Here is a 26395-nt window from a genome sequence, read left to right on the forward strand (position 1 = left end):
AAGTAATTTGCAAGAAAAAAGTCATATCTGAGGGCCGTTTTTCGTTTATTTTCTGAAAAGCTCTCTTAAGCAGCTGAAGAACACTTGAAGATCTTCTTCAAGAACCCAGGAGCAGAGAAAGGTCCGCGCTGTATTTAATCGATCGGCGAACCGGTGAGACGGTGAATCTAAGAATTTGACGACGGAATTTGACCGGAAAGAGGTGTAGAACGGCGGTGACGTTGAGTTTTCTTCGAATTTCTAAACTTAAAATCTAAGAAATCGATAAAGAATCTACTCCAAATACTACCGGCCTAAACCTACTGCGATTCTAGGTCTAAGATTCCGGCTATCTATTGATTCAGGTGAAATTCGGAACAAAGACTGAACGAAAACGAATTATGGAAAGGAGGAGTCGGGGTTGTTACCTGAGGCGAGGAATGAGTCTGGTAGCTTATAAGAGGTCAGTCAGAAGGTGAAGGGTTCGTCGGTTTATATAGAGGATTGAATGGGCGGGAAATCCAAAACCCTAGGATTACGAAGCGTCACACTCTTTCAAAGGAAATCCTCGAAAATCACGCGATTCAGTTTCCTTTTTTACCTCGGGAGATTCTTGTTATCCCGAAATGGCGTTCTGAGATCTCCGAGAATGGCGCCACGAGTTGAACTTAAGTCCCCGAAGTGTTCACTTCGAGGACTTGGGGGGCAAATTGTGGATGTTGGATTTCGTATCCGGCCCAATACGCGGTCTGAGCCCAGCGGAGGGCCCATCGAGAGAAGTGGGCCTGTTTAAAGAAGCCCATCGGTTCAAAAGTCAGATTATGCTTTAATTCGAGTAACGGAAGGATCTCGAATTAAAGACGCTCATTAATTGCTCGAGCTGGAGAGTTCGTAACGTTTGAAGTAAACGAAGCGAGATTCCCGGCGTAGAATCAGCGTAGTGATTAATTCATTTGATTCGAAATATTTGTATAAATGTAGTCCGATTGCAATTGTAGAGAGACGAATGAATTGACACTGAAACTATACAGAAATAAACAAACACTTTTCCGATTGATCTTTGTTCGTTTAACAAGTCTTAAGATCTTCGAAACACGACCACGAAATTCTGATTGTGGATTCCGACATCCACAAATATTTTATATGTAATTAATATGTGAGGTGTAAGGTAAGCCAAATTAACGTCAATATGTCTTTAGAAGAACAGAACACCGATGCATGTTATGAAAATACATGCAAAATACAAAGATGACGTTTCACAAAATCTTTTTTGTAATCTCTCTGATGCTCGTTGTCTCATTAGTTAATGCTGTTGACTACTCGGTCGTCGACAATTCCGGTGACTCTACCGGAGGAAGGAGATTCCGGGGAGAGATCGGTGGCATAAGCTACGGCACACAGACACTAAGATCTGCGACAGACTTTGTGTGGCGTTTGTTCCAACAAACCAACCCTTCAGACAGAAAGTCAGTTACAAAGATCACACTGTTCATGGAGAACGGTGACGGAGTAGCGTACAACTCTGGAAACGAGATACATTTCAACGTGGGATATCTCGCGGGTGTATACAGAAGCTAAAGGAAGGATGAAGGAAGGAGATAGGATATGGCAGATTGCTTTGGGGTCAGGTTTTAAGTGTAACAGTTCAGTGTGGGTGGCTCTGCGAGACGTTAAGCCTTCAGCTAACAGTCCATGGGAAGACTGTATGGATAGATATCCGGTTGAGATTGATATTTAATTTTATGGTTAAAGAGTCCAATCTATCTTATCTTATTTATTTTTGTTGACATTTTATCCTATGTTTGTTTTAAAGAGTTTTGCATTGAATATTTGTTATTGTCTGTTTGGTAGCTTTGTTTTGGTACTTGTTTAAGTAAGAAGTGATGGGTGATACTGATTTTCTTTACATACGAGTCATTTCAAGAGAACAGAATGTTTAGTCATGGGTGGCCACAAATTTTGTCAATGGTAATATCATATTACTAATATGTGGCCAAATTGGTTGCTAAGCAGTCACGGATTATAATCGATAGATGTAACACTTATATAGCTACAAAAAGTATGGTTGAGATTGTTATCCGGTGAGATTGATATTTAATTTTATGGTTAAGTCCTTATGGCTAATAGTAGTTTAGGTTGAGACCGATATTTAATTTTATGGTTAATCCCTTACGGCTACTAGTCTAAACTATCTTAGCTTGTTTAGTTTTGTTGACATATCGAAAGTTTTTTTTTTGTTCTTTAAAGAGTTTGCATTGAATGTGTATTGCTGTCTTTGGTAGCTTTGTTTGGGTACTTCTTTAAGTAAGACTTGATGAGGACGACTTTTCTTTATAGTAACCCTCATTTCAAGAAAACAGAAAATTGGTTTTTTGCTCTAACCCGAAATATGTGGCTATATTTAGTTTTGTCATAGATTTTGGCAATGGTAATATATGGCCAAACTGGTTGCAAAGCGGTCACGGATTATATCCATAGATGTAACACTGATATAGCTAGTAGCCGAGTTTCTAAGGATGGCTAAGAAATATCGTATCAATTACGAGAATATCACAATTATGTTGGGGGTATTGTATGATGTAGTACTTTTTAATATGTTTACAGATATAGACACATTCATTCATGATGAAACACTATTTTCACCTCTTAAACCAGTGAAGAACATAAACGAATCCCAGAACCCTCTTTTATAGAATTTTAAAGACACAAAGCAATGAATACGAACACGTGTGATCATATTCGTCGAGAGAACAACGCTACAATCGTTCATCTTCGACAATAACGATCAAATTCAGTTTACAAATATAGATGAATTGGAGTTTAATTGATTCCATCCATGTCTAAAATTAGATTCCTTAGGTTCCCTAAATACTATCACCTTAGGGTTTAGATTCCTTCCATCAGAACTCTCGTTAAATTGAGCAATTGGGGTAATCGGATGAGGTTAGGGGAAGCAATGTTTTTTTAGTCTAAAGAGACGAGAGAAACGGTATTGATGTAGTTGAAAGTGATGATGTTGAAGGAATATTGAATCGACGTTGATAAGGCAAGAGCCGACGGTGAAAAACGAGGTTTCATGGTCGTGAAATCTGTGACGCAACGGAGAAAATGTAGTGAAATTATCAACAACAAATCCGAGGACAAAATTATCATTTCATTAGCCAACAACAAATCCAAGGACAAACTTATAAGCCTAAGTGAATATGCTTTTTTCAAAGTAGTTGTGGGAAGAGAACTCTTCTTCATCATGGGACAGCTTAGGAGAGTTAAACGAGGTAAAGAAACCCGGACTCTTCGTGAGACAAATAGGTCAAAAGAACCTGAAAAGTTCTCACACTAATGTCTGATTTTATGGTGAAGAGATGATGCTATCTACATCCAAGTGATCTTGCTTTGTCTACTTATGCTCTTGTCAAGTCATCTCCATTTGCGCTTCGCCCAACATCAAGCCATCTTCATTTGAGGTTCAAACTTGTCATGTTGCTTTCACACCACGCCAAGTTTGCGGGGGAGTATTAGAGGATCCATATGAAACCCAATATAGTGTCTCATGAGTAATCCAAAAGCCCATGTAACTAGGGTTAGCAAGATAGTGACTCATATATATAGTTATGTAATGAGAGCTTTGAGAGCAACTTTGAGAGTTGGAAACAACTCTCCTCCTTCATCTTATGAAATATCAATTCTAGAATCATTGGATCTTGGTGACAAACCTTAAGCTTCTTTCCCTTCTTTACATTTCTTAATAAAGCTCTTAATGAGTTATCTAATTTCAGTTTATATTTCTTTCAATAAGCATCAATCTATGTTTGCTTTAGAATTGTCTACAACCGTTACTCACATTTCTTAACTGGACCACTAGTGGGTCTTCAAATGATGTCATGAACTTCACATTCTTTGTTTGAAATTTATGAGGTAAACGACATGTGTTTCCGTAGAAAGTTTCATATAGCATTATAACTATACAGATTTCGGACCTCTATCCCACTTCATATGAAAGTTAAAGTCCAATTTCTCCTTAAATCGCAAGTTCGAATCCTTAATTTTCATAAATTCAAATTTTGTAGTTTATCTTTGGTTTACAGTGTCGAAGCAATGCCAAACGAAAACCAAGTAGACTAAACCAAATATAAATTGAGGGAGTTAAGTGAGTCTCCTGGACTAGTCGTCGTCGTTGTCCAAGTCTACCTATATATATATCTTTTTTTTTTTTTTCTATTTCTGAAAAATCTTCCAAGTCTACTTGCACCATCTTGTACGCCTTATTAGTTATTACTGAGTCTATGGGCACAACCAAATGAAAGCTGAAAGCTCTTCGATTGACTAATAAATCTCGATTATTTTTCATCTTTCCATTTTCACAATTCCATTTATTTATTTTTTTATAAAAAACAATTTAACTTCATTTATTTTCTTTATATAAAACTTACAAGAAAATCATTTTAATAAGACCAAATATTTATCAAAAAATAATAAATATTTTGTTACGATAAAAAATATTAAAAATTTATGACAATTTTAAATATGTTTTTTAATTAAATGTTAAATTATATTCAAAGAAAAAATATCGTTGTTACAACAAGGTACAATACAATCATCACAACTTTTTTGCTGTAAAAAAAAAAAAACACTTTTTTGCTGTAACTAAGAGCATGCACATAGTTGATATCCTATGAGTATCATTAACAATTTTTTACTATTAATTTTAATGTTTTTTATTGTTTGATATTTTTTATGATATTCGTAATAAATTGTTTCCAGTGGTGAGACCGATATTGGTATCATTAAAAACAAAATATTTATAAAATCAAAAAATAAATTTATAAAAATATAAGATTACAAAATTACTGTAAAATTATGTCGCATAATCACGAAAAACCTACAAAATTACTTACTCGCAGAAAATATAGCTAGTTGACTAAAATAGTAGAAAGACTATCAGAGAGAAAAATGAATTATTTTTTTTCAAGAAAAAACGACTTTCAAAAACGAATCATGAGCCTCCACATCATCTGATACTGGGTATCAAAAGAATCACTGCAGTGATACGGTATCAAGCCTAAATCTATTGTTTGATCTATTAAAAATTATTTATGACTCTTGATACTCTAAATGTCTCACCTATGTACATGGTCTAAAACGTCACATATATTGCGACAAACAAATCGAGTAGCTATTTCGTCACAATATGTAACAATTGGTAAGCTTATCAAAACCATCACTAATGCATAATGAAATTATCATCTCTAAACCGTGACCGATACCGAGTCTCAAGTTCGTTACTAATTACGACGAAACTATAGTTTCAAAATTTCATAGTTAATGACTTATAAAGTATCACTTATCTGGCACATATTACTAACTAAAAAACTGTCCTCGAACAATCATATTTTTTGCTCCATTACAACAATTATTTTTGTCTTAAACTGTCACAAATGAATACTAAAAATTATGGTAATTAGTCAAAAGTATTAACTAAAACTATTGTTTCAAAACCGTCATATTTTGTGACTATAATAACGTCTTAATTATGTCACTCCTAACAACAAACCCATAGTTTCAAACCGTCGCAAACGATAACCAAAACAAAAGTCTCATATTCGTAAACAAAACAGCAACTTTTTTTTTTCTTGAAACCCTTGTGTTTGGTTACTACGACAGACTCATCTCCAATCCGATTTGACATTATTGTTTTACTCAATTATTATCACAATGATACAAAAGCTTATCATGTATTAGATATTCATTATAAATTAATATTATAATATGAATTTATTAATTCATAATTAAAAAAACAAACCAATATCCATTAACGTAACCATGAAATATAAATAAAATCCAAAACAAATAACGTGATATGAGATAGAATTAAAAGCCTAAGTTATCCTGAGGAAACTAAATAAAACCCTACTAAATAAAATAGCAAATTCAATTAAGCAGCAAATCAAATTTAATTTCTTGGAGATTATTCCTCGAGGAGTAAATTCTCATCAGGAATATTTTTCAATTCATTTTCAAGTTCTTCAATTTGATGAGTCTACCATTTATTAGAACACACATAAAAGCCCAAACTATATTTTTATAGAAGCCTATCCAAACTCATGTAATTAGGTTATCTAGCAAGTAGTCTCTCATGTATATATTCATGTATTGTGAACTATGTGTGTAACCTAGAGAGTTGCCACATTGAGCAACTCTTCTCTAGTCTCTATTGTATGAAATCAAATCCAAATCTATTTTACTCTTGAAGACAACTTAAAACTTTCACCTTTCTCTCTTCTTTTCATTTTCAATAAAGCTCATTGAGCTATTGCATTTTCAATCTCTTCTAATAAGCTCAATGAGCATATATTTAGAAATGTTTGCATGGTATCAGAGCATCAGTCCATCTAAGGGATTTATGGTTTTACTCTCACTATCTTAGTCTCTGCTCACTCTTTGAAACGTCGAGCCTTCTATCTTTCCCACAATATCTAAAGCAAGGCTAGTCTTTAGTTTCTCTCACTTTCAGTAAACCCGACAGAAGAAATCTTAGTCTCATTATCTATGGATAAGATTCCAGTCTCGTCAGCGACAAAGTTTTCTGTTAAAGAATCACAAAAGCTTGATGAATCTGATGAAGGAGAAGCAACGAGAGCTAAAGCAAGAACTTGAGAGATTGGAGAAGAAAAGGTGAAGACTGGTTTCTGAGGAAGAGAGGCAGAATTGGTTGAAGATTTCTATGTATTAAACGAAGAGATCAGAGCCACCACTGCTTGAGTATGACTCTGCCTTGTCTAGTACGCCAGGTGTTCGACGAAAATTCCAGACTTGAATGTTGTCTCAGCTACATCGGAGATATAAACGGTAATGTATTTGCCTTGCTCTGAAACAGAACAAGAGTAATGATGATGGTTGGTTTAGATTTCTAGGTCTGGAATTGAGAAGTTAGAATGAAATAGGTTGTTTAGTTTGGACAAATCAGATTAGGAGCACTTTGCTCAATCTATCTTCATGGAACGTTGGCTGTTGATGAGCTCTTGGAAGGGCTAAAAGCTGGTCTTGGTTTTGTTTTGATAAAGATGTGTTTATGGGCTGCAAAACTCTGTTGATTTTATGGCAAACACAAGTTTTTGATTGACGCACGTAAGATGTTCGATAAAATGCCGTAGAGAAGAGAAACTGAGTATATAGATGCAAATTGTGATTGGCTAAAGAATGAGAAACAGATAGCTAGTAGGATCTAAGTAGTTGTGGGAAGAGAATTCTTCTTCTTCATGGGACAGCTTAGGGGAGTTAAACGAGGTAAAGAAAACCCGGACTCTTCGTGAGACAAATAGGTCAAAAGAACCTGAAAAGTTCTCACACTAAAGACTGATTTTATGGTGAAGAGATGCTACTATCTACAACCAAGTGATCTTGCTTTGTCTACTCATGCTCTTGTCAAGTCATCTCCATTTGTGCTGCCATTTCAATTGAAGTTCAAACTTGTCATGTTGCTTCCACACCACGCCAAGTTTGCGGGGGAATATTAGAACACACATAAAAGCCCAAACTATATCTTTATAGAAGCCCATCCAAACCCATGTAATTAGGTTATCTAGCAAGTAGTCTCTCATATATATATTCATGTATTGTGAACTATGTGTGTAACCTAGAGAGTTGCCACATTGAGCAACTCTTCTCTAGTCTCTATTGTATGAAATCAAATCCAAATCTATTTTACTCTTGAAGACAACTTAAAGCTTTCACCTTTCTCTCTTCTTTTCATTTTCAATAAAGCTCATTGAGCTATTGCATTTTCAATCACTTCTAATAAGCTCAATGAGCATATATTTAGAAATGTTTTCACCATTGTAGGATCCAATACCAAAGGAAAGGTCTTCTGTTGACTAATCTTTCGTTTATTTTTCATTTTTTCGCTTTCATATTTTTTTTCTCTATATATAAATCTTCCTCTAAACCTAAACAGATCATCGTCCAAAATACAAAAAGAGTAACCAAAAGAAAAAAAATGGCTTGTCACAAAATTTTCCTTGTAATATCTCTAATGCTCGCTGTCTCATTGGTCAGTGCAGTTGACTTCTCTGTTGTCGACAATACTGGCGACTCTCCTGGAGGAAGGAGATTCCGGAATGAGATCGGCGGCGTGAGTTATGGCGAACAATCACTGAGAGATGCAACGGACTTCACGTGGCGTTTGTTCCAACAAACTAACCCTTCAGACAGAAAGGACGTTACAAAGATCACACTCTTCATGGAGAACAGTAACGGCATAGCATACAGCTCGCAAGACGAGATACATTACAACGCGGGATCTCTCGTGGATGACAAAGGATATGTAAGGAGGGGATTTACCGGGGTGGTTTATCACGAGGTGGTCCATTCTTGGCAGTGGAACGGTGCAGGTCGGGCTCCGGGAGGGCTTATCGAAGGGATCGCGGATTACGTGAGGCTGAAAGCGGGTTATGTTGCGAGTCATTGGGTGAGGCCTGGTGGTGGTGATAGGTGGGATCAGGGTTACGATGTCACCGCTAGGTTTTTGGAGTATTGTAACGATTTGAGGAATGGATTTGTGGCGGAGCTGAACAAGAAGATGAGGAGTGACTACAATGATGGCTTCTTTGTTGATTTGCTTGGGAAAGACGTTAATCAACTCTGGAGAGAGTACAAGGCCAACTATGGTCAATGAATACAAAGTATAATAATTTAATTTAAGATATAAAATAGTATGCTATAAAAATAATACGTTTATATAAGAAATAAATATACTATGCTGTCCTTTGATGGTGTTGTAAGTTTCCATTGGAAAATGGATATACCTATTGATGTATTTTTTTTTAAAAAGAGTTGATATTATTGTTACGAAATTAGTATGATTATCTATAAGCTCATATGTATTGTTTCTTCTAATTTTAAAACATACTATTAATGATAGATAGAAAATGTAATTTAGTGTGTGATTGGTTCGTCTGTAACTGTAGATTTTTTATTATAGATTTTTTGCTGTAGAATTTTTGCTGTATGTGTGATGACTGTAGCTGTATATTTTATTGCTTTAAAAATTAGGGAGATTTGCAAAATTGCCCTTATTTTAATAACCTTTTGTAAAAGTGCCCTTTCCTGAAGGCCATTTTTAAAACTACCCCTTCTAATATGCCAAATGACTGTCTTACCCTCTGAATGATTAGGTTTCACGTTCGTTTCACAAACTTCTTCGTTTTGGCACAAACTTCTTCGTTTTCCTCTCCGATTTCACTCAAAATCGCCGGCGAATTTCCTCTCCGATTTCACTCAAAATCGCTGACGAATTCCCTCTCCGATTTCACTCAAAATCGCCAACGAATTTCCTCTCCGATTTCACTCAAAATCGCCGACGAATTTTCTCTCTGAGAAACCCCAAAATCGCAGACGAATTTCCTCTCCGATAAACCTGTTCTTCTGTGAAGGATTCAGATCATTTCTCTACGACGCAAACAATCCCCAGAGATATCGATTGATCCGACGGTAACCGTTTTAATAATCGATTTTATAGTCAATCTGACGCTGTTTCATAACATGTTTTGCAGATGGATTCAGAGAGTGAAATCCTTACATTGCCTGAACAAATCTACAGAGAAGGTGAGGAATCTATTGCACTGGGAACCGTTCAACAATACTCGGATTGGAATTTAGTTAGTAAAGTAGAGGAAGCTTTAGGCGAGTGTTTATTTCAGAAGATTAGAAGTTCGTTTCTTGGTCCTCTAGTTGAATTGGGACCAAAAATGAAGGCTAAGAAGGGAATCAGATTTTCTGGAAAAATCTTTCACTATCTCATGCAGCAGAGAGTGAAAACAAAAGGATCAACTCTTTGGTTTAGAGTTGATTCTCAACCTATCCGTTTCTCCTTGAGAGAGTTCTATCTCACAACAGGTAATAAAGTTTTACAATCGTTTTTAAAGCTTAATTAACTGTCGTAGAATGATTTACAAGGCATTTGCATAACTGTTTGCGTAGTTTACAATCGTTTTTAAAACATAAGTAAGTGTCATAGATAATTTACAAGGGATTTTAAAAGCTTTTAAAAGGGGTTTACTTCATTAACAATCGTTTAAGAAGCATAAGTTAGTGGCAGATAATGATTTACAAGGGATTTTAAAAAGGGTATGCATGGTTTACAACCGTTTTTAGGCATAAGTAATTAGCATAGAATAATTTACAAGGAATTTTAAAAGCTTAAAGAAGTGTTAAACACGTTTACAAGGGATTTTAAAAGCATAAGTAAGTGTCTTAAAACGATTTACAAGGGATCTTAGAAGTGTTTGCATAGTTTACAATCGATTTTAAAACATAAGTAAGTGGCATAGAATATCTACAAGGGATTTTAAAACCTTTTCTAAGGGTTAAACATGATTAGCAATCGTTTTTTAAGCATAAGTAAGTTGAATAGAATGATTTACAAGAGATTTTAAAAGCTTTTAGAAGGGTTAAACATGATTTACAATCGTTTTTAAAGCATAAGTAAGTGTCATATAATGATTTACAAGAGATTTTAAAAGTGTCTGCATGGTTTACAATCGTTTTTAAACCATAAGTTAGTGGCATTGAATGATTTATAAGGGATTTTAAAAGCTTTTAAAAACTTTTAAAAGTGTTAAACATGATTTACAATCGTTTTTAAAGTATTTACTATAAAACCTGTAATAATAGTCTCTACACTGTCTTTTGTTCATACAGGAATTCAATGTGAACCTGTTCATAGGGAACTTCGACGAAAGGGGAAAGATCTTGTAAAAGAACCATACTTTTGGGCTAGTAAAGGATCCTATACTCTTGGTGATCTCGAAGATCGATTGTTTTTAAAACCTAAGGAAGGTGAACCTGCTGTTGAAGATGAAGAAAAGTTGTGTCTTGCTGCAGTAGTGTTGACTGAAGGAATTCTTTTGACACCATATGAAAAAGAGAAGATACCTTTGCCAAGATTGCAGCATGCTTTTGATTTTGAGATGTACACAGCCCAACCGTGGGGTAAAGAAGCATTCAGTGTTCTATCAAATTCAATTCTGAGAATGGACGAGAAAACTTGGGCAAAAGAGAAATATGATTTGAGAGGATTTGGACTAGCGCTAACAATATGGGTGTTGAGCGCAGTTCCAGCATTTGGTGCAGCATATGGAGTTAAAGATAAGGAATTCCAATCTGAATATCCATTGATATTGAAGTGGAAAAGCACTACTACTCCAGAGTTTTTCAAGATCGTAAACCTTGTAAATGATGTTTCTGAGGTAAGCTTTTGTCTATTTACAGAATTCTTTAAATGGTTTTGAGATTTGAAGTTCTGCTTTCTCAAGATTTGTAATGTTATTGTATCTTCGCAGATTGAGGTGAATACAATTATTTGAAACCCAGAAGACTTCAAGTCTTTAGTTCCTGATTTCCACACAGACGACATAGAATTCCAACAGGTTTTGGAACTTGTTAAGATGGGCTACAGATTGAAGAAAACTGAATGGAATACAAGATGCGTTGATGTTTGTGCTGCCCTTGAAGAAGTAGGTCAAAACAAAATCAATAACAAAATATCTGATAGCGAGAAGCTTGACAGGATTTTGACAATCCTTGAAGATCTTAACAAGAGAGTCGAGCTGATTGAGAGGATTTTGGACATTAGAATGGAGGAAAAGAATAATCAGAGATCTGAGGAAGATGAAGAAAGAAAACAAGAAGATGAAGGAGTAGAAAGACAACCAGAGGTAATTGTAAATGTTTCTTTAAAAGCTATTTGAAAGGAAAGGTTTTACAATGTATTTTAAAGGTTAAATACGTAGTAAACCTTTACAATGTACTCTTTTTTTTCGCAGGCTGAAGAAGAAGGAGGACTAGAAAGAAAAGCAGAGGTAATTGAAAATCTTTACAAGCTATTTTAAAGGTCTACTAATTATATTAATGATTGACTTATTGTTTTTATTTTGTTACAGAATGACAATGAATCATTTGAAGATTCAATCCGAGAGCCAAACACACAGTATGGGAGCTATCCGGGTGATGATGAAAACACCCAACGTGATGTTGGTGATGAATTAGTTGAAGAATCATCAAAAGTACAGTAATTTATATCTCTAAAAGTCTTACAAAAATGATTAGTATCCTTTTTATAATTTTACATTCTGTTATCTTTTCAAGGATAAGTCTCCTACTCCACGATCCTCTACACCAAATTTCAATATTTTGTCTGAAGAAAGTCTGGATGTTCAAAAGGATAAGAAGAGAGTTAGCAGAGGAAGAAATCAGGTTAGCATTTAAAAAAATTTGTATTATCTAACCAAGTGTTTATAATATTTTTTTCAAATCTTTAAAAGTTTATCTTTCATGCAACTTCAGAACAAGAGAGTTAAACCAAGTGTTCATGCTGAGGATAATCTTAAAACAAGAAAACAGGTTAGTATTTGCAACAGTACTGTTTTTAAAAATTGTCAATTGTCTTGTTATGATATTTACAAGGGATTTTAAAAATACTTTTAATTGGTGTCTTTTACTATTCTAGGTGCCGAGAAAGAGGCAGAAACAAGTTGATAGTGCTGATGTTGATGTTCCAACAAGGAAAGAGGTTAGTATCTAATTTATTATGATTTTGAAAATTTTGTTTACAAGGTATTTTAAACATCTATTTTTTTTTTTTTTTGATAGGCAGAGAGTAAGAAAAGGAAAATTATTGGCAATGATGGTGATAACGCTGATAATGATGGCGATAATGATGATTTTCAGCCCGCTCCGCAAAGAAAGAGTAAGCGGGATACGGTTCCTTCCATTCATACCCAAGCACCTTTCACAGCTGAGAAGAAGAAGCATCCAATTTTGCATCCATTTGCGAAAGTTGATGCCACAAGACTTGAGAAATTGGCTGAATGGAAGAAGTCAAGGAAAAACAAGTGAGTTTTGTTAGTAAGATAGTGAGTTTTTTTTAATAATGGAAGAAGCATCATTGTTGACTGTTTTGTTGTTGTAGGCCACTATCAATCGCGGGAAATATTGTAGATACAAAGTGGTTTACAACCCTAGAGACGCCAGGGAAAGCAATCACAGCAACGGTATGTCTAAAAATCCTTGTAAAATTGGTAACCCATGAATTACATATAGTTTTTAAAGCATCATTAAGTTATTTACAAAAGGGATTTTAAAAAGGGTTACGTGGTTTATAAACAATTTTAAAAGATTAGAAAGTGGTAAAGAATGATTTACAAGGTATTTTAAAAAGGATTTACATGACTGCAATCGTTTTTAACGGATTAGAAAGTGGTAAGGATTGATTTACAAGGGATTTTAAAAGCTATTAAAAAGGGTTTAATTGATTAACAATCGTTTTAGAAGCAGAACTTAGTGGCATAGAATGATTTACAAGGGATTTTAAAAGCTTTTAAAAGTGTTTAACTTGATTTACAATCGTTAAAAAGCATAAGTATGTGGCGTAGAATGATTTACAAGGTATTTTAAAAAGGGTTTGCATTTTTTACAATCGTTTTTAAAGGGGTTTTCTAATATGATAATTTTTATTTTTGTTGTGTTTAGCATGTTGATGCAGCTTTGGAGTTGATGAAAACGAGGAAGGAAAGCAATCCAGAATTATTCAAAAACAAATCAGTTGTATTTGTTGGATCGTCTTTCTTAAATGTGATTGATGAGTCATACATGGAGTTTTTGGATAACAAAGAGGGATTTCAGTTTCAGTCTGAAGAAATCAGTAAGCTGATAATAGAGGAAGAAACCAAGTGCATATTGGCTCCTTTCTGTATCAAAGGAAAATGCTGGGTTGCCTTGCTCATCCACTTGGAACAGAAGACAGTTTGTATATGGGAATGTGCAGCTTCTTATTTAACAGAAGAAGTCAAGAAAAAATATGTTGCTGCCTACTCTATAACTATGCCATACATTGTTCGGAACATCCTCAAAAAAGAAGACATGGATGTCTCTCCATTTAGCATCAAAGTCCTGACTACTTTTCCTCAGGTAACTTCTTTAAATATATCATAGTCTTAGAAATGAATATTTCGTAAGTCCTGACTTCTATAACTTCTTTGCTTAAGTAATTCTTTTGGTTTTTGGTTGTAGGCTCCTAGAAATGAAGAGTCTGGTATCTATATGCTGAAGTTTATGGAATGCTACTCAATGTATACCAGCCATTCAAACCTTGAAGGGAACATAATTCAAAACGTTAGGAATAAATTGGCTGCTGACATCTTCACCGAATTAGGGTCAGTCACTTTGTAGAAGTAGCAGACTTCTAATCAAAAAGTAGTGGAGTATAAGATATATTTATCAGCTTTTGTTTCTTATTTCATAAAACTTTGTCATTTGAATATTTTATGAACATCTGTATGAAACAAAATTTATGAAGTTTATTTAGTTCAACTCCTGTTTTACAAAATTACTGTATAATGGTTGTTTGGGTTAATAGGTGCTTTGATTTGAATGGAAAAGGACTTTAAACATGCTTTTAAACAGGGTTTTTAAACGATTTACAAGCTGCTTTATAAGGATTTTAAAAGTGTTGAAAAAGCTGCAATAGCGGTTATTATGAAAAAAATTTACAATCGTTTTTAAAATGATTTACAACCGTTTTTAAAAGAGATTTACAAACGATTTATAAGCTGTTTTAAAAGCGTTTTAAAAGTGTTGAAAAAGCTGCAGTAACTGTTATTATGAAAAGATTTACAACCGTTTTTAAATGAGAATTTCAACCGTTGAAAAAGTTACAGTAATGTTAAATACTGTATCTGTTACTAATTGGGCCTAGGCCTGTTATTTAGAAAAACAAATTGTTTTAGTTTAAAAAAAAACTAAAAGCCCAAAAAACACTAAAGCCCAAAAATTCACTATAACCTAAAAACAAATTAAACAGGGATTGGCTGCTGACATCTTCACCGAATTAGGGTCAGTCACTTTGAAAAGATTTACAACCGTTTTTAAAATGATTTACAACCGTTTTTAAAAGAGAATATCAACCGTTGAAAAAGTTACAGTAATGTTAAACACTGTATCTGTTACTAATTGGGCCTAGGCCTGTTATTTAGAAAAACAAACTGTTTTAGTAAAAAAACACTAAAAGCCCAAAAAACACTAAAGCCCAAAAATTCACTATAACCCAAAAACAAAAAAGGAAGGGAACCGTGAAAAGACAACAAAAAAGTAACAAAAAAAAAGAAAAAAGAATACAAACTGTCGTCTTCGTCTTCTTCCTTTCAACAATCTGAAGAAAATCTGATTATCCAGCAAAAAGGAAGCAATTGAAGGTAACTAATTTACGAAACTGAAGTTTAACATTTGGGTTTGTTCGATTTTTGCCGAATCTCTTTTTTGTTCTAGCATTTCTAGGTTTTTCGGTTGAAAACGAAACAAGTAAAATAGATTGATATTTGGGATTTTGAAGGAGTGTTGAAAATTGTTATATAATTTTGATAGATTTATGTTTTAAAGTTTGATATTTGGGTTTCAAAAACCTTCAAAGAAGATCAAGAAGCATATGTAATTTTGTCAGATGATGAAGATAATGGGACTGCACCCACAGAGAAAGAATCACAACCTCAAAAAGAAGAAACAACAGAGGTCTACATTCCTTAATTGTTTAAAAACACATGATAAAATTGTCAAAAAATAAAAATTTGTTTTGATGTTTTTGTTTACAGGTTCCAAGAGAGACCAAGAAAGATGATGAAGATGTTAATCAAACACCACTCTCACGCAAGAAGAAGAAATCACCCAAGGACAAAGCAGTCGTAAGTTCTTTTTACATTCACAGATGATTTGCCTTGATAAACAACTTCTAAATATTTTTGTTTTTGTTTTTGTATCAGTTCAAACTCCTTTGACGCCGGTCATGTTGAATCAGGAAGTAATGGAAGAAATTGACCTAAAAGTTAAAAAATGGGCGAAAAACAAATTAATAAGAGATCTACTATCGTCACTTGAAGAAGTAAGTTAAATTACATCATTGTTTTGCTGCAAAAGATTTTAATTCTAATCATTTTGGAATTTTTACATTTCAGATTCTTTGGCCCGACAGTAAATGGCAAAAAGTCGAAATTTGGGATATGTGGGACGAGAAGAAATACAAATTAGCTTTAAAGAAAGCAACGTTACTCATTCATCCTGACAAACTGCCTCGAGCTCATCCAGAAGTGAAATACCTAGCTGAACAAATCTGCAAGATAATAATGGTTAGTGTTAAACTCTTCTTTTGTATAACGATATATCTTTAAAAACTTGAATATTATTGTTATGCAAAAAATAACTTACAGGTTGAATTTTATTTGCAGGTAGAGAAGGACAGAGCTACTAAGGCAAAAATGGATTTAGTTCTTTAGACTGACTTATTTCAAACATGTTTATTTTACTTTTATTATTTGGAATCTATGATTGTACTTGTATTTTAATTATGACTGTCAAATCTAATCAAAATGCTTTACTATTGTCAACTGTTTATGGTTTTCTAAGAATTGTCATGATTTACAAGTGATTTTAAAGGCATAAACAGCTTACATGGTTTGCTATCGGTTTTTAAGGATAATAAAGTGGTAAAGCATGATTTACAAGGGATTTTAAAAGCTTTTAAAAGGGGTTTATTTGATTAACATTCGTTTAAGAAGAATAAGTTAATGTCAGAAAATGATTTATAAGGAATTTTAAAAGCTTGTAAAAGTGTTTAACTTGATTCACAATTGTTAAAAGTATATGTAAGTGGCATAACGAAATATTTACAAGGTATTTTAAAAGGATTTTCAAAGACGTTTTAAACAGGCTTTTACAAAATATGTTAAAAAGGTAAATTATTGGAATTACTATTAAAATTACTTGTAAAGTTTGATAGTAATTTTAGTAAACGACTTACAAGACATTTTAAAAGATTCAAGTTAAAAGCTTGTAAAAGTGTTTAACTTGATTTACAATCGTTTAAAGTATATGTAAGTGGCATAACGAAAGATTTACAAGGTATTTTAAAAGGATTTAAACAGACGTTTTAAACAGGATTTTACAAGAGATTTTAAAAGGTAATATATTGGAATAACCTTCAAAATTACTTGTAAAAGTTTGATAGTAATTTTAACAAACGAGAGTAATGACACGACACAATGAAGAAAATATTAAAAAACCCAACAATATTCAATTCTTTGGAGATAAAGATATATCTAAATGCAGCAACACAAGTTGATTTGTTGTGACCCGACTGACCACACCTACTGCATTTGTGTAATTTTGGTTTTGGCTGAGACCGTCCATGCTCCCAAACAGAAGGTATCCTCTTTTTCTTCCGTCTGCCACTAGGTACACGAGTAGAAGGTGGGAGACAAATAACTTCACTAATAGTTTCTGGAATCTCCCAATATTCCATATCACCATTTGGGTGAATGCTCTCTGAATATGCTTGACGCCACCTGTAAATTACAGCGATGTAAACTGAGATTAAAACCACATAAACACAGATAAAACCATAAAAAGAGATATTAAAACATTTAAAAACGCCTGTAAAGTTGTGAAGAATAGAGATAAAACCTGTAAGTAGAATGAAACTCATCAACAAACATGTTTTCGTTCAGATTGATATGGTTAGCAGAAGCAATTCCATGTGCGCAAGGAAATTTATCAATATCAAACATACAGCATGTGCAAGTCCTTTTGTCCAGATTAACCAAATGCGTTTTGGTATCTCCTTTTACCTCAAACTCTTCTTGATTAACTTGACAAACCTCAAGCCATCGTGTTGAAGTATCATATGACGCTTTCATTTTCTTCCCTACATTTATAGTAACAGCAGACGGATGTTGACTACTCTCTTCACGTCGCTCATTAAACCATCTTGTCATAATAGATCTGATTGACTCAAATAGGCAAACAATCGGATACTCGCGGTTCTGTTTCAACAAGGCATTAACAGATTCAGCTAGATTAGATGTCATGATGTTGTACCGATTTGAAGGAGAATAAGCTCGAGACCATTTCCTAACATGTACCTCCCAAAGATATTGTGCTAACTTTTTATCACTATTAGTGATTTCCCAGAACAAAGAATCAAATTCTGTCTTCGTGTAAACTCTAGAAGCCGCATAGTAAACTGGAATAAGTGAAGAACCTCTGAAATGGGTTTCCAAGTTTTTTTGCAAATGAAAAGTGCAAAGTCCATGATGAGCAAGTGGATAATTCCCTGAAAGTCCGCTTGCAATAGAAGCAGCTCGTTCAGACACAAAAACTAAATCATTCTCATCAGGGATTATATTCAGCAAACACTTCAAAAACCAGTCCCATGACGCGTCATTTTCAGAGTCAACTATTGCAAAAGCAATAGGATACAAATTAAAATTCCCATCCTGAGCTGAGGCACCAAGCAAAGTCCCTTTAAACTTTGATGTCAGATGGGCACCATCAATAGATATGACTTTTCTCATCAACTTATAACCTCTAATTGATGCACCAAAAGCCAGAAACGCATACTTAAACTTATTAGCAGAATCTTTTTTGAAAAAAGTGATAGAACCTGGATTCGTCACTTGTACCCTGTGGAACCACCTCGGTAAAACCTCAAAACTATCATCAGGTAAACCCCTCGCAAGTTCTGCTGCATGTTCTTGAACTCTCCAAGCTTTCGAATAATTGATTCCAACTCCATGATCTTTTCTAAATATTTCTATCAGCTGTTTAGGTCTGAGGGGAAGTTTTCCTCCTTCAAAATGGTTACTTATCAATCTTCCTAATGTCCTTGCAGATGCTTGACGATGACTAACATTCCTTAATGAAGAGTCACAACTGTGATGACTAACATACTTCCGAATAGCATAACTCTCGGATCCACCAGCCCTAGTTGCACGTAGTCTCCAACTACAGTTTTCATCAATACAATGAAGAACATACCTCGTGAGATCTGATTTCACTGTATGAAACTCAAAGTTGTGCTTCACTGCAAACATCCGCAACGTGAATACCATTTCATCTTTGTCTTTGAAAATTTTTCCAATAAATAAAGAATCAGCATCACTTAGACCAGTTGAAAACGCATAACTAGAATACTGTTGATCAAGAATACTAGATGTTTCAGATACAAACGCCTCAATAATCCTAGAGGTTAACCTCGACTGCCAAAATAAAAAGCTTACCTCAAACATCAATCTATCTTAAATAATGATTGTACAAGGATTTTTAAAAGGGGTTTAAAAACGTTAATAATGATTTTACAAGATTTTTTAAAAGGATTATTACCTGAGTAGTAGATGCAGAATGAGAAGCAAAAGGATTTGAAGTCGTCTCAGCCTGTAATAAACTCAATCACTGACTTAATAATGATTTTACAAGGATTTTTAAAAGGGGTTTAAAAACGTTAATAATGATTTTACAAGGATTTTTAAAAGGGGTTTAAAAACGTTAATAATGATTTTACAAGGATTTTTAAAACGATTAGTACCTGAGCATTAGGGACAGAATGAGAAACAAAAGGATTTGAAGTAGTCTCAGCCTATAATAAGCACAATCACTGACTTAATAATGATTTTACAAGGATTTTTAAAATTATAACACAAGAAGGTTATTAAAAAACCTGCTCAACTGTCACAGAAATTTGCTCTACAGTCAAACATAACTGAAGCAATCCTCCACTCTGTGAGAATTTGTGCATAAAAGTTGCAAGCTGTCTATCGTTCCTAGTATAAAAAGGATGAGATTGTATGGTTGTAGACGTGGAGACTAACTTGTAACTAAGCTTCAAAGAATTGGTTGAACTATCTATTTGAAAATCCTCTACAAGAATATCAACCAACGCGTGATAGGTAATGTGCTCATCAATGAGCACTAAAGAAGCTCCCAATTCAATGTCTAATTCAAATTCCCAAGTCATATTGTTTGTCAACTTCCACAAGCCACAAACAGAATACAATTCTAGCATTATAACCTGATAAGATAAATAACAACAAAATCAACACCCACAAAAACACTGTCACTACAGAGAGAAGCAAGGTTTATAAATCGTTTTAAAGAGTAAGTAAGTAGCATAGAATAATTTACAAGGGATTTTAAAAGCTTTGAAAAGTGGTTAACATGGTTTACAAATCGTTTTAAAGAGTAAGTAAGTAGCATAGAATAATTTACAAGGGATTTTAAAAGCTTTGAAAAGTGGTTAACATGGTTTACAAATTGTTTTAAAGCGTAAGTAAGTAGCATAGAATAATTTACAAGGGATTTTAAAAGCTTTGAAAATTGGTTAACATGGTTTACAAATCGTTTTAAAGCGTAAGTAGCATAGAATAATTTACAAGGGATTTTAAAAACTTTGAAAAGTGGTTAACATGCTTTACAAATCGTTTTAAAGCGTAAGTGGCATAGATCTATCACGAAAGCATATGCAAAAGAGGTAAACACTAAATCAGAACCAAAATCTATTACGAAATAGTATAACGAATTCACATAAGCAAATCTATCACGAAACAGTATAACGAATTCAAAAGGATTTTAGAACAGTATAACGAATGTACAAGGATTTTAGAAACAAATTCAATCATCAAATCTCAAACAAAATTCAAATTCGAAGCTGAAGCAAATGTCAAACTGTCGATTGAATCAGGATTTAAATAACGAGTTCACATAATCAACAACAAAAATCGAATAAACCAATTCGAAAACGAAGATTTAAGCTAACATTATAAAATCAAACCTGGGAAACGCAAGAGATTCGACGGCGACACACAGCTCTACTTACGACGGCGAAGATGGGTTTTCACTGCGAGTAAACTCATTATTTCTGACGGCATGGGATTCAACGGCATTCACAATTTCCGATGGAGGAAGAAGAGAGAGAGTGAAGAAATGAATTAGGTCTATGGGTCGCTAATTAAGGGTAATTTGGGGAGAAAAATAGGAAAGCTAAAGCATGATTGTTTCAATTTTAGGACTGTAACTTTTTTAGTGCCTTTAACAATTTCTTACAGCCCAACCAATCATAACCTTAAGTTAATTTTTACAAAAAATAATTATTAAAGTTACCTTAGTATTTATAACGAAAAATTTTATAAGACTCAATTTATCCATTAATTTTTGCGAAACCACGAATTCGAAAGCCACTTTATAGGTTTTAGGTAAAAAAAATTTCACTTTTCTTGTTTGTTGTAACAGTTCTAAACTTTAAAGGTTTGAAGTGTAAGTGATTGTTACATTGAATAATTTTATTGGATTTTTCCCTTATTACATATCTACTATTTGGGATTACACCTCTACATTTGTCATTATCTTCTTATCATGTACTAGAGATCCGTAAGAAAAAAAAAAAGAAGAACAAAAAAATGGGTAAAAGAGCTCTCACCTTTTCCAAAAACATGTAAAAAAACCTTGACTTTTTAGTGGGTTTATAAACCCTAATCTTTTTAAAAATGGTAAATTAACACCTAAAATTATTAAAATGAATTTAAGTAAGACAAAATATTATAAAAATATAGAAATAAATAAAAGTAATTTGGTTTAAGATTTGTTTTTCTAAATTCTGTTTTACAATTTATTGTTTTCCAATTTAAGTTTTTTTAAAGTCTTGATGTTAAATAATTACATGAAATTATGATTTCAAATCTATTTGAGATATAGAAAAACGGTTTCATTATCAGTAAATTGTTGGTTATGTAAACAATTTAATTTTAGCCCAGAAAATTGGTGGGAAATTTGCAAAATTATCCTTTTTTTACTACCCTTTTGCAACAATACCCTTTTATATTGTTCATTTTTTAAAATATCCCTTCCCTTGAACAGAACGACCAAATTACCCTCATCTAATAAGAACATGTAATTGGAAACTGAAAGTTTTCCGCCAAATTTTTGGCGCCAAAATTTATTTTTCCCGCCAAAAAAAAATTTCCGCCAAACTTTTTTTCCCGCCAAAAAAAAAAATTCTCGCCAAAAAAAATTTCCCGCCAAATTTTTTTCTCGTAAATGTTTTTTCCCAGGCAAAAAAATGCTTTTAAAAATCCTTGAAATTTTTTAAAAAACTCTTTTAAAAAACCTTGTAAAGTTTTTAAAAAGCTTTGGTAGTTGCTAAAAACTCTTGTAAATCATTTTAAAACCTCTTAAAACTTTTATAAAGTCTTTAAAAACATAGGTAAATTAAAACCCTTTTTTAAACCTTTGTAAATCATTTTAAGACTTTTTACAATAGTTTTACAAGATTTACAATCGTTTTTTAAGCATAAGTAAGTGGCATTGAATGATTTATAAGGGATTTTAAAAGCTTATAAAAGGGTAAAACATGATTTACAATCATTTTAAAGCATAAGTAAGTGACATAAAATGATTTACAATGGATTTAAAAAGGGTTAGCATGGTTTACAATCGTTTTTAGCATAAGTAAGTGGCATTGAATGATTTACAAGGGATTTTAAAAGCTTATAAAATGGTAAAATATGATTTACAATCGTTTTTAAAGCATAAGTAAGTGGCATATAGGGGTGTCAAACGGACTGGCCCGCGACCAAACGGGCTGTCCGCGATGGGCCATTCTTCTTTCCAGTCCATAACGGGCCGGCCCGCTAACGACCGCGGGCGACAAAACGAAGCCCATACCCGCCCCGCATTGCCCATTGGTCTAACGGGCCGGCCCGCGGGCTATGACATATGCAGAGCTAATCATTCTTCTAGTTTCTCCTTTCCCTACAAAACCTGTGCAGCCACATATCTCTTTATACAAACAGAACCACAAATACGTAATCATCAAAGGACAATGAAAAAAAGAGAAATTTAGAAGAAGAGAAGCATACATATTGATGGACAAAGGTGTGGAGGAGCTGCGATTCTTGCCTTTGTCTTTGGATTCTTGTATCATATTGTATCACAGCAATTAGAACAATGATTCAGACAATAAAACTAAGCTTATCAAAGAAGCACAAAAAGATAAATTGATATTACCGTGAGTTGATATCTCATTGTAGAAATCCTCCATGTTCTCAGCTGTAAGTTTTACTTCATTGTAAACTTCAAGATATGAGCAAGTCACTTCAAACTCATCTAAGCTCTTGTCACTCTTGATCATATCAAATATGGTGTTCAAGCAGAGAACCATCAATCCATGATGACTCCGAGTTCCAACCAAAACCTGAACAGAAACAAAACCTGTTTCCTGATTAAAGTGCCACAAAGAAGCTGTTCTACTTAAAAAGTTATTGTAATTGGCAAAACTTGAACAGAAACAAAAAGTCAAACTGAAACTGAAAATAAAATTAAAACTGAAAGTCTGAAACATAAACAAAATCCAAACTAAAACTGAAACATAAACTCCAACTTTTAAGTTGGAACATTTAACTCAAGTACTCAAACTGAAACATTAAACTAAAGTCATAAACTGAATTTCAAAGCTGAAAACATGAATCTCCAACTCAAGTTGTCTCTTCATCAATATTAAGCTTCATCGTCAACAATTGACTCATAAGTAGGCACTTTCTCATCTTCAAGTTCAACATATACTTCAGCCTCCTCTATATATGTCCCATAAAAATAACAAAATCAATGCATGATTTATAATTATGTAAGCACAAAAATTATGAAAATTATTTGCTTACCATTTTCATATGCTTCAAAACCTTTTAACCAATTGCGGGTGCATATTAGTGCTTGAACATGTTTCGGTAGAAGACGACTTCTATACTTGTTCAAAACTCTAGCTCCAATACTAAAAGAGGATTCAGAGGCTACTGTTGTGATTGGAATACTAAGGATGTCACAAGCCATGGACGCCAATGCACCATAGCGTTGAGTGTTATCTTTCCAATAGTTCAAAATATCCCAACTCTCAAAATTGTTTGTGTCCAATGGTGGTTCATCTAGATACATATCCAAAGAAGACTTTCCACTACTAACAACAGTTTCTTTGCGGAAGGCAAAAAAATCCTACGAGATTATACATCAATTTCAGCCAAAAAAACACTAAAGAAACAATTACTAAAACCACACTAAAAATTGGAATAAATGTTTGATTACGTACTTTATAATTGCCAAAACACTTCTTTTGTTCTGCATTCTTCTCACTTTGCTGATTGGTTTCACGTGTCTCTGTAGACGATGACGTGAAAATGGACTTGTTCTCATATGATTCAAACAAAGTCTTCAGCTTAGTACGTAAATCATCAATCTTTATCTTAGCATCACTCTTACCCAGCTTTGCAAAACAAAAGTCTACAAGTGTTAGCTTGAACCGTGGATCAAACACCGTAGCCATTGCAAAGACATCACCAATTTCTTCCCAATACTTATCAAATCTTTCTCTCATTGGGATAATCATTTTTCTGATGATTTCATCTTGATTACTCGTATTTGATACCAACCAGTCATTGATCTTCCAAACTTGCATGAATTACAAGTTTGAAGTTGGATATGAAGAACCAGAAATCAGATTAGTGATCACATCAAAAGGCTCTAAAAATTCACACACTTGCTTCAATCGATGCCATTCTTCTTCTGTAGGGAGAAAATTGTAGTTTCTCGCATCAATGACTTTGAGATTAGTAAAGGCAGCTCGATACTTGAGAGCTCTATCAAGCATCTTGTATGTTGAATTCCACCTAGTTGCCACATCCAAAATCAAACCCGACTTAATCTTTATACCAACAGCTTCCACACATTTTGCAAACAATTTCTCACGTTTTTCAGAAGCTTGCACAAATTTGATACTCTCTCTTATCTTATGCAACGTCTGACATTAAGTTTTATGTCTGACAACGTCTGGTAAAAAACATTACAAAAAGTTTTATGACATTAAGTCAATTATAAGACAATTTTATTGTAGATGATACAGAGAGTTTGATGACATAAAGAGAGCTTAGAGGTTTAATAGGGTAATTCTTAACACATGGTTATGAGATTAAGTAATACCAACCTTTGACCAAGAGTAGATAACAGAATAAGACACGAAATTCAATCCAAAAAGTTGTTTAAAGTTGCAGAAAGTCCCATAAAAGATAATCAATGCAAAGAATAAAGTCGATTCAAAAACAATGTGGCTAATGAAAACATATGAAGCTTAAGCACGACACTAAGCAACATATATATGAAAGTGAAGCTTCATTAACAAGACACAAAGATACCTACTACACAGGGCATAATCCCAAAACTAGATGTTGTATACAACTACAATTCTCGTCTTCTAAAAGGAAACACACAGAGAAATGCATGAAAGAGTTTGGAATTAGTACCTTCTCTTTGACAGCTTCTCCCTATCTGAAATTTGTTGCTGTTTCTGAGACGAGCTAGTGGCTGAATCTATTCATACCAGCATATATTGGGTTCTTGCTCCATCTTTTTGCCTTCTGCAACTGCAAACAAAAACAAGAAACAACTGCATATATGAATCAAATATCAAAGACCTGTTAGTCAATTTCTGATTTTGCATAATAAAGCAGAACTGTAACTTGCTAAGCTCATTAGTTCTCGATCACAAGCTAATCATGTGTTTCCTAGTAGTCCAGACATCAACAAACATAACTGAGAAGAAGAAAATCGAAGCAAGACCATGAGTTGGTCAACTCGATGAAAAGAAAATTTTGCTGCTTGTGGCGACAAAGCATCATTAGAGACAACAATAAACTCAAATCAAAGCTTAAACCCGATTCGATGATCCTTAAATTCCACGGAACCAAAGAGAGTATCAACTTGTTTTCTCGTTAAAAATCATGATCAGTTTTGAGTTAAAAAAAAATCAGAACAGTCACAATCAAACTACATGATAATCATAGAGCAGTCAAACAAATAAGGAATACAAAATTTCATATGATTAATAACCAAAAATCAAACCGATTAGCAGAAATTTCATCGAAGAAGAAGGTAAGTAGTACCTGCGATGATGGAGGAAACCATTAACGAAGAGTGAAGATACCCATGGTGGAGGAAGAAGAGGCTTGAATAGGAGCCGCCATTAACAAACACGTTGATTGAAGAAAGAAGGAGACTTTGGTTTTTGACGACGAAGAAGAAACGATGGTGAATTGGTGATGCCATCACCATATCAAAATTCATCAACGATTCACCGTAAGTCGTAACGGTGCTAAAGAAGACGTTGCGGGTCAACCCGCAAATCCGCGGTCAAAAATGGGTCGGGCTTCTTTCAACCGCGATCCAAACGGACCATGACCGTGAGGCCCGCATTTTTTTGGGCTTTATTAAATGTGCCCGTACCCGCCCCGTTGCATCCCTATACAGGCCTGGCCCGCGGGCTTCAAGCCCGATTGACACCCCTAGTGGCATAGAATGATTTACAAGGATTTTTAAAAAGGGTTAGCATGGTTTACAATCTTTTTTTAAGTATAAGTAAGTGGTATTGGAATGATTTACAGGAGATTTTAAAAGCTTATAAAAGGGTAAAACATGATTTACAATCGTTTTTAAAGCATAAGTAAGTGGCATAGAATGATTTACAAGGGATTTTAAAAGTGTTTGTATGGTTTACAATCGTTTTAAA

At 33.9% G+C, this 26395-nt stretch overlaps 1 protein-coding gene, 1 non-coding gene and 5 pseudogenes across 8 annotated transcripts; 5 read left to right on the top strand and 2 right to left on the bottom strand.

Moving 5' to 3' along the window:
* The first annotated feature begins 962 nt into the window (after positions 1-962).
* On the top strand, positions 963-1781 carry AT2G15120 (annotated as a pseudogene). Its single transcript has one exon.
* Positions 1782-6922: 5141 nt separating this feature from the next.
* On the top strand, positions 6923-7135 carry AT2G15128. The gene has a single exon (NR_143749.1). It is a non-coding gene; the product is annotated as an other RNA (non-coding RNA).
* Positions 7136-7626: 491 nt separating this feature from the next.
* AT2G15130 (Plant basic secretory protein (BSP) family protein) lies at positions 7627-8825 on the top strand. 2 transcript variants are annotated; one of them, NM_001124850.1, is made up of 2 exons: positions 7627-7838; positions 8037-8825. In NM_001124850.1, exon 2 carries the CDS (start codon positions 8216-8218, stop codon positions 8648-8650), a length of 435 nt encoding a protein of 144 aa, NP_001118322.1. In that variant the 5' UTR covers positions 7627-7838; positions 8037-8215; the 3' UTR covers positions 8651-8825. The 2 variants fall into 2 exon arrangements, with proteins under 2 accessions (NP_001118322.1, NP_179117.1); NM_127075.2 differs by having other exon boundaries at positions 7764-8823.
* Positions 8826-9527: 702 nt separating this feature from the next.
* On the top strand, positions 9528-14202 carry AT2G15140 (annotated as a pseudogene; the record flags this gene model as incomplete). Its single annotated transcript has 1 exon — positions 9528-14202.
* A 1191-nt stretch (positions 14203-15393) lies between these two features.
* On the top strand, positions 15394-16290 carry AT2G15145 (annotated as a pseudogene; the record flags this gene model as incomplete). The annotated part of the gene is made up of 1 exon: positions 15394-16290.
* Positions 16291-17091: 801 nt separating this feature from the next.
* On the bottom strand, positions 17092-19810 carry AT2G15150 (annotated as a pseudogene; the record flags this gene model as incomplete). The annotated part of the gene is made up of 1 exon: positions 17092-19810.
* A 2911-nt stretch (positions 19811-22721) lies between these two features.
* Positions 22722-24634, bottom strand: AT2G15160 (annotated as a pseudogene; the record flags this gene model as incomplete). The annotated part of the gene is made up of 1 exon: positions 22722-24634.
* Positions 24635-26395: the final 1761 nt, after the last annotated feature.

This window comes from Arabidopsis thaliana, chromosome 2, assembly GCF_000001735.4.
Source record: "Arabidopsis thaliana chromosome 2, partial sequence".
NCBI lineage: Eukaryota > Viridiplantae > Streptophyta > Magnoliopsida > Brassicales > Brassicaceae > Arabidopsis > Arabidopsis thaliana.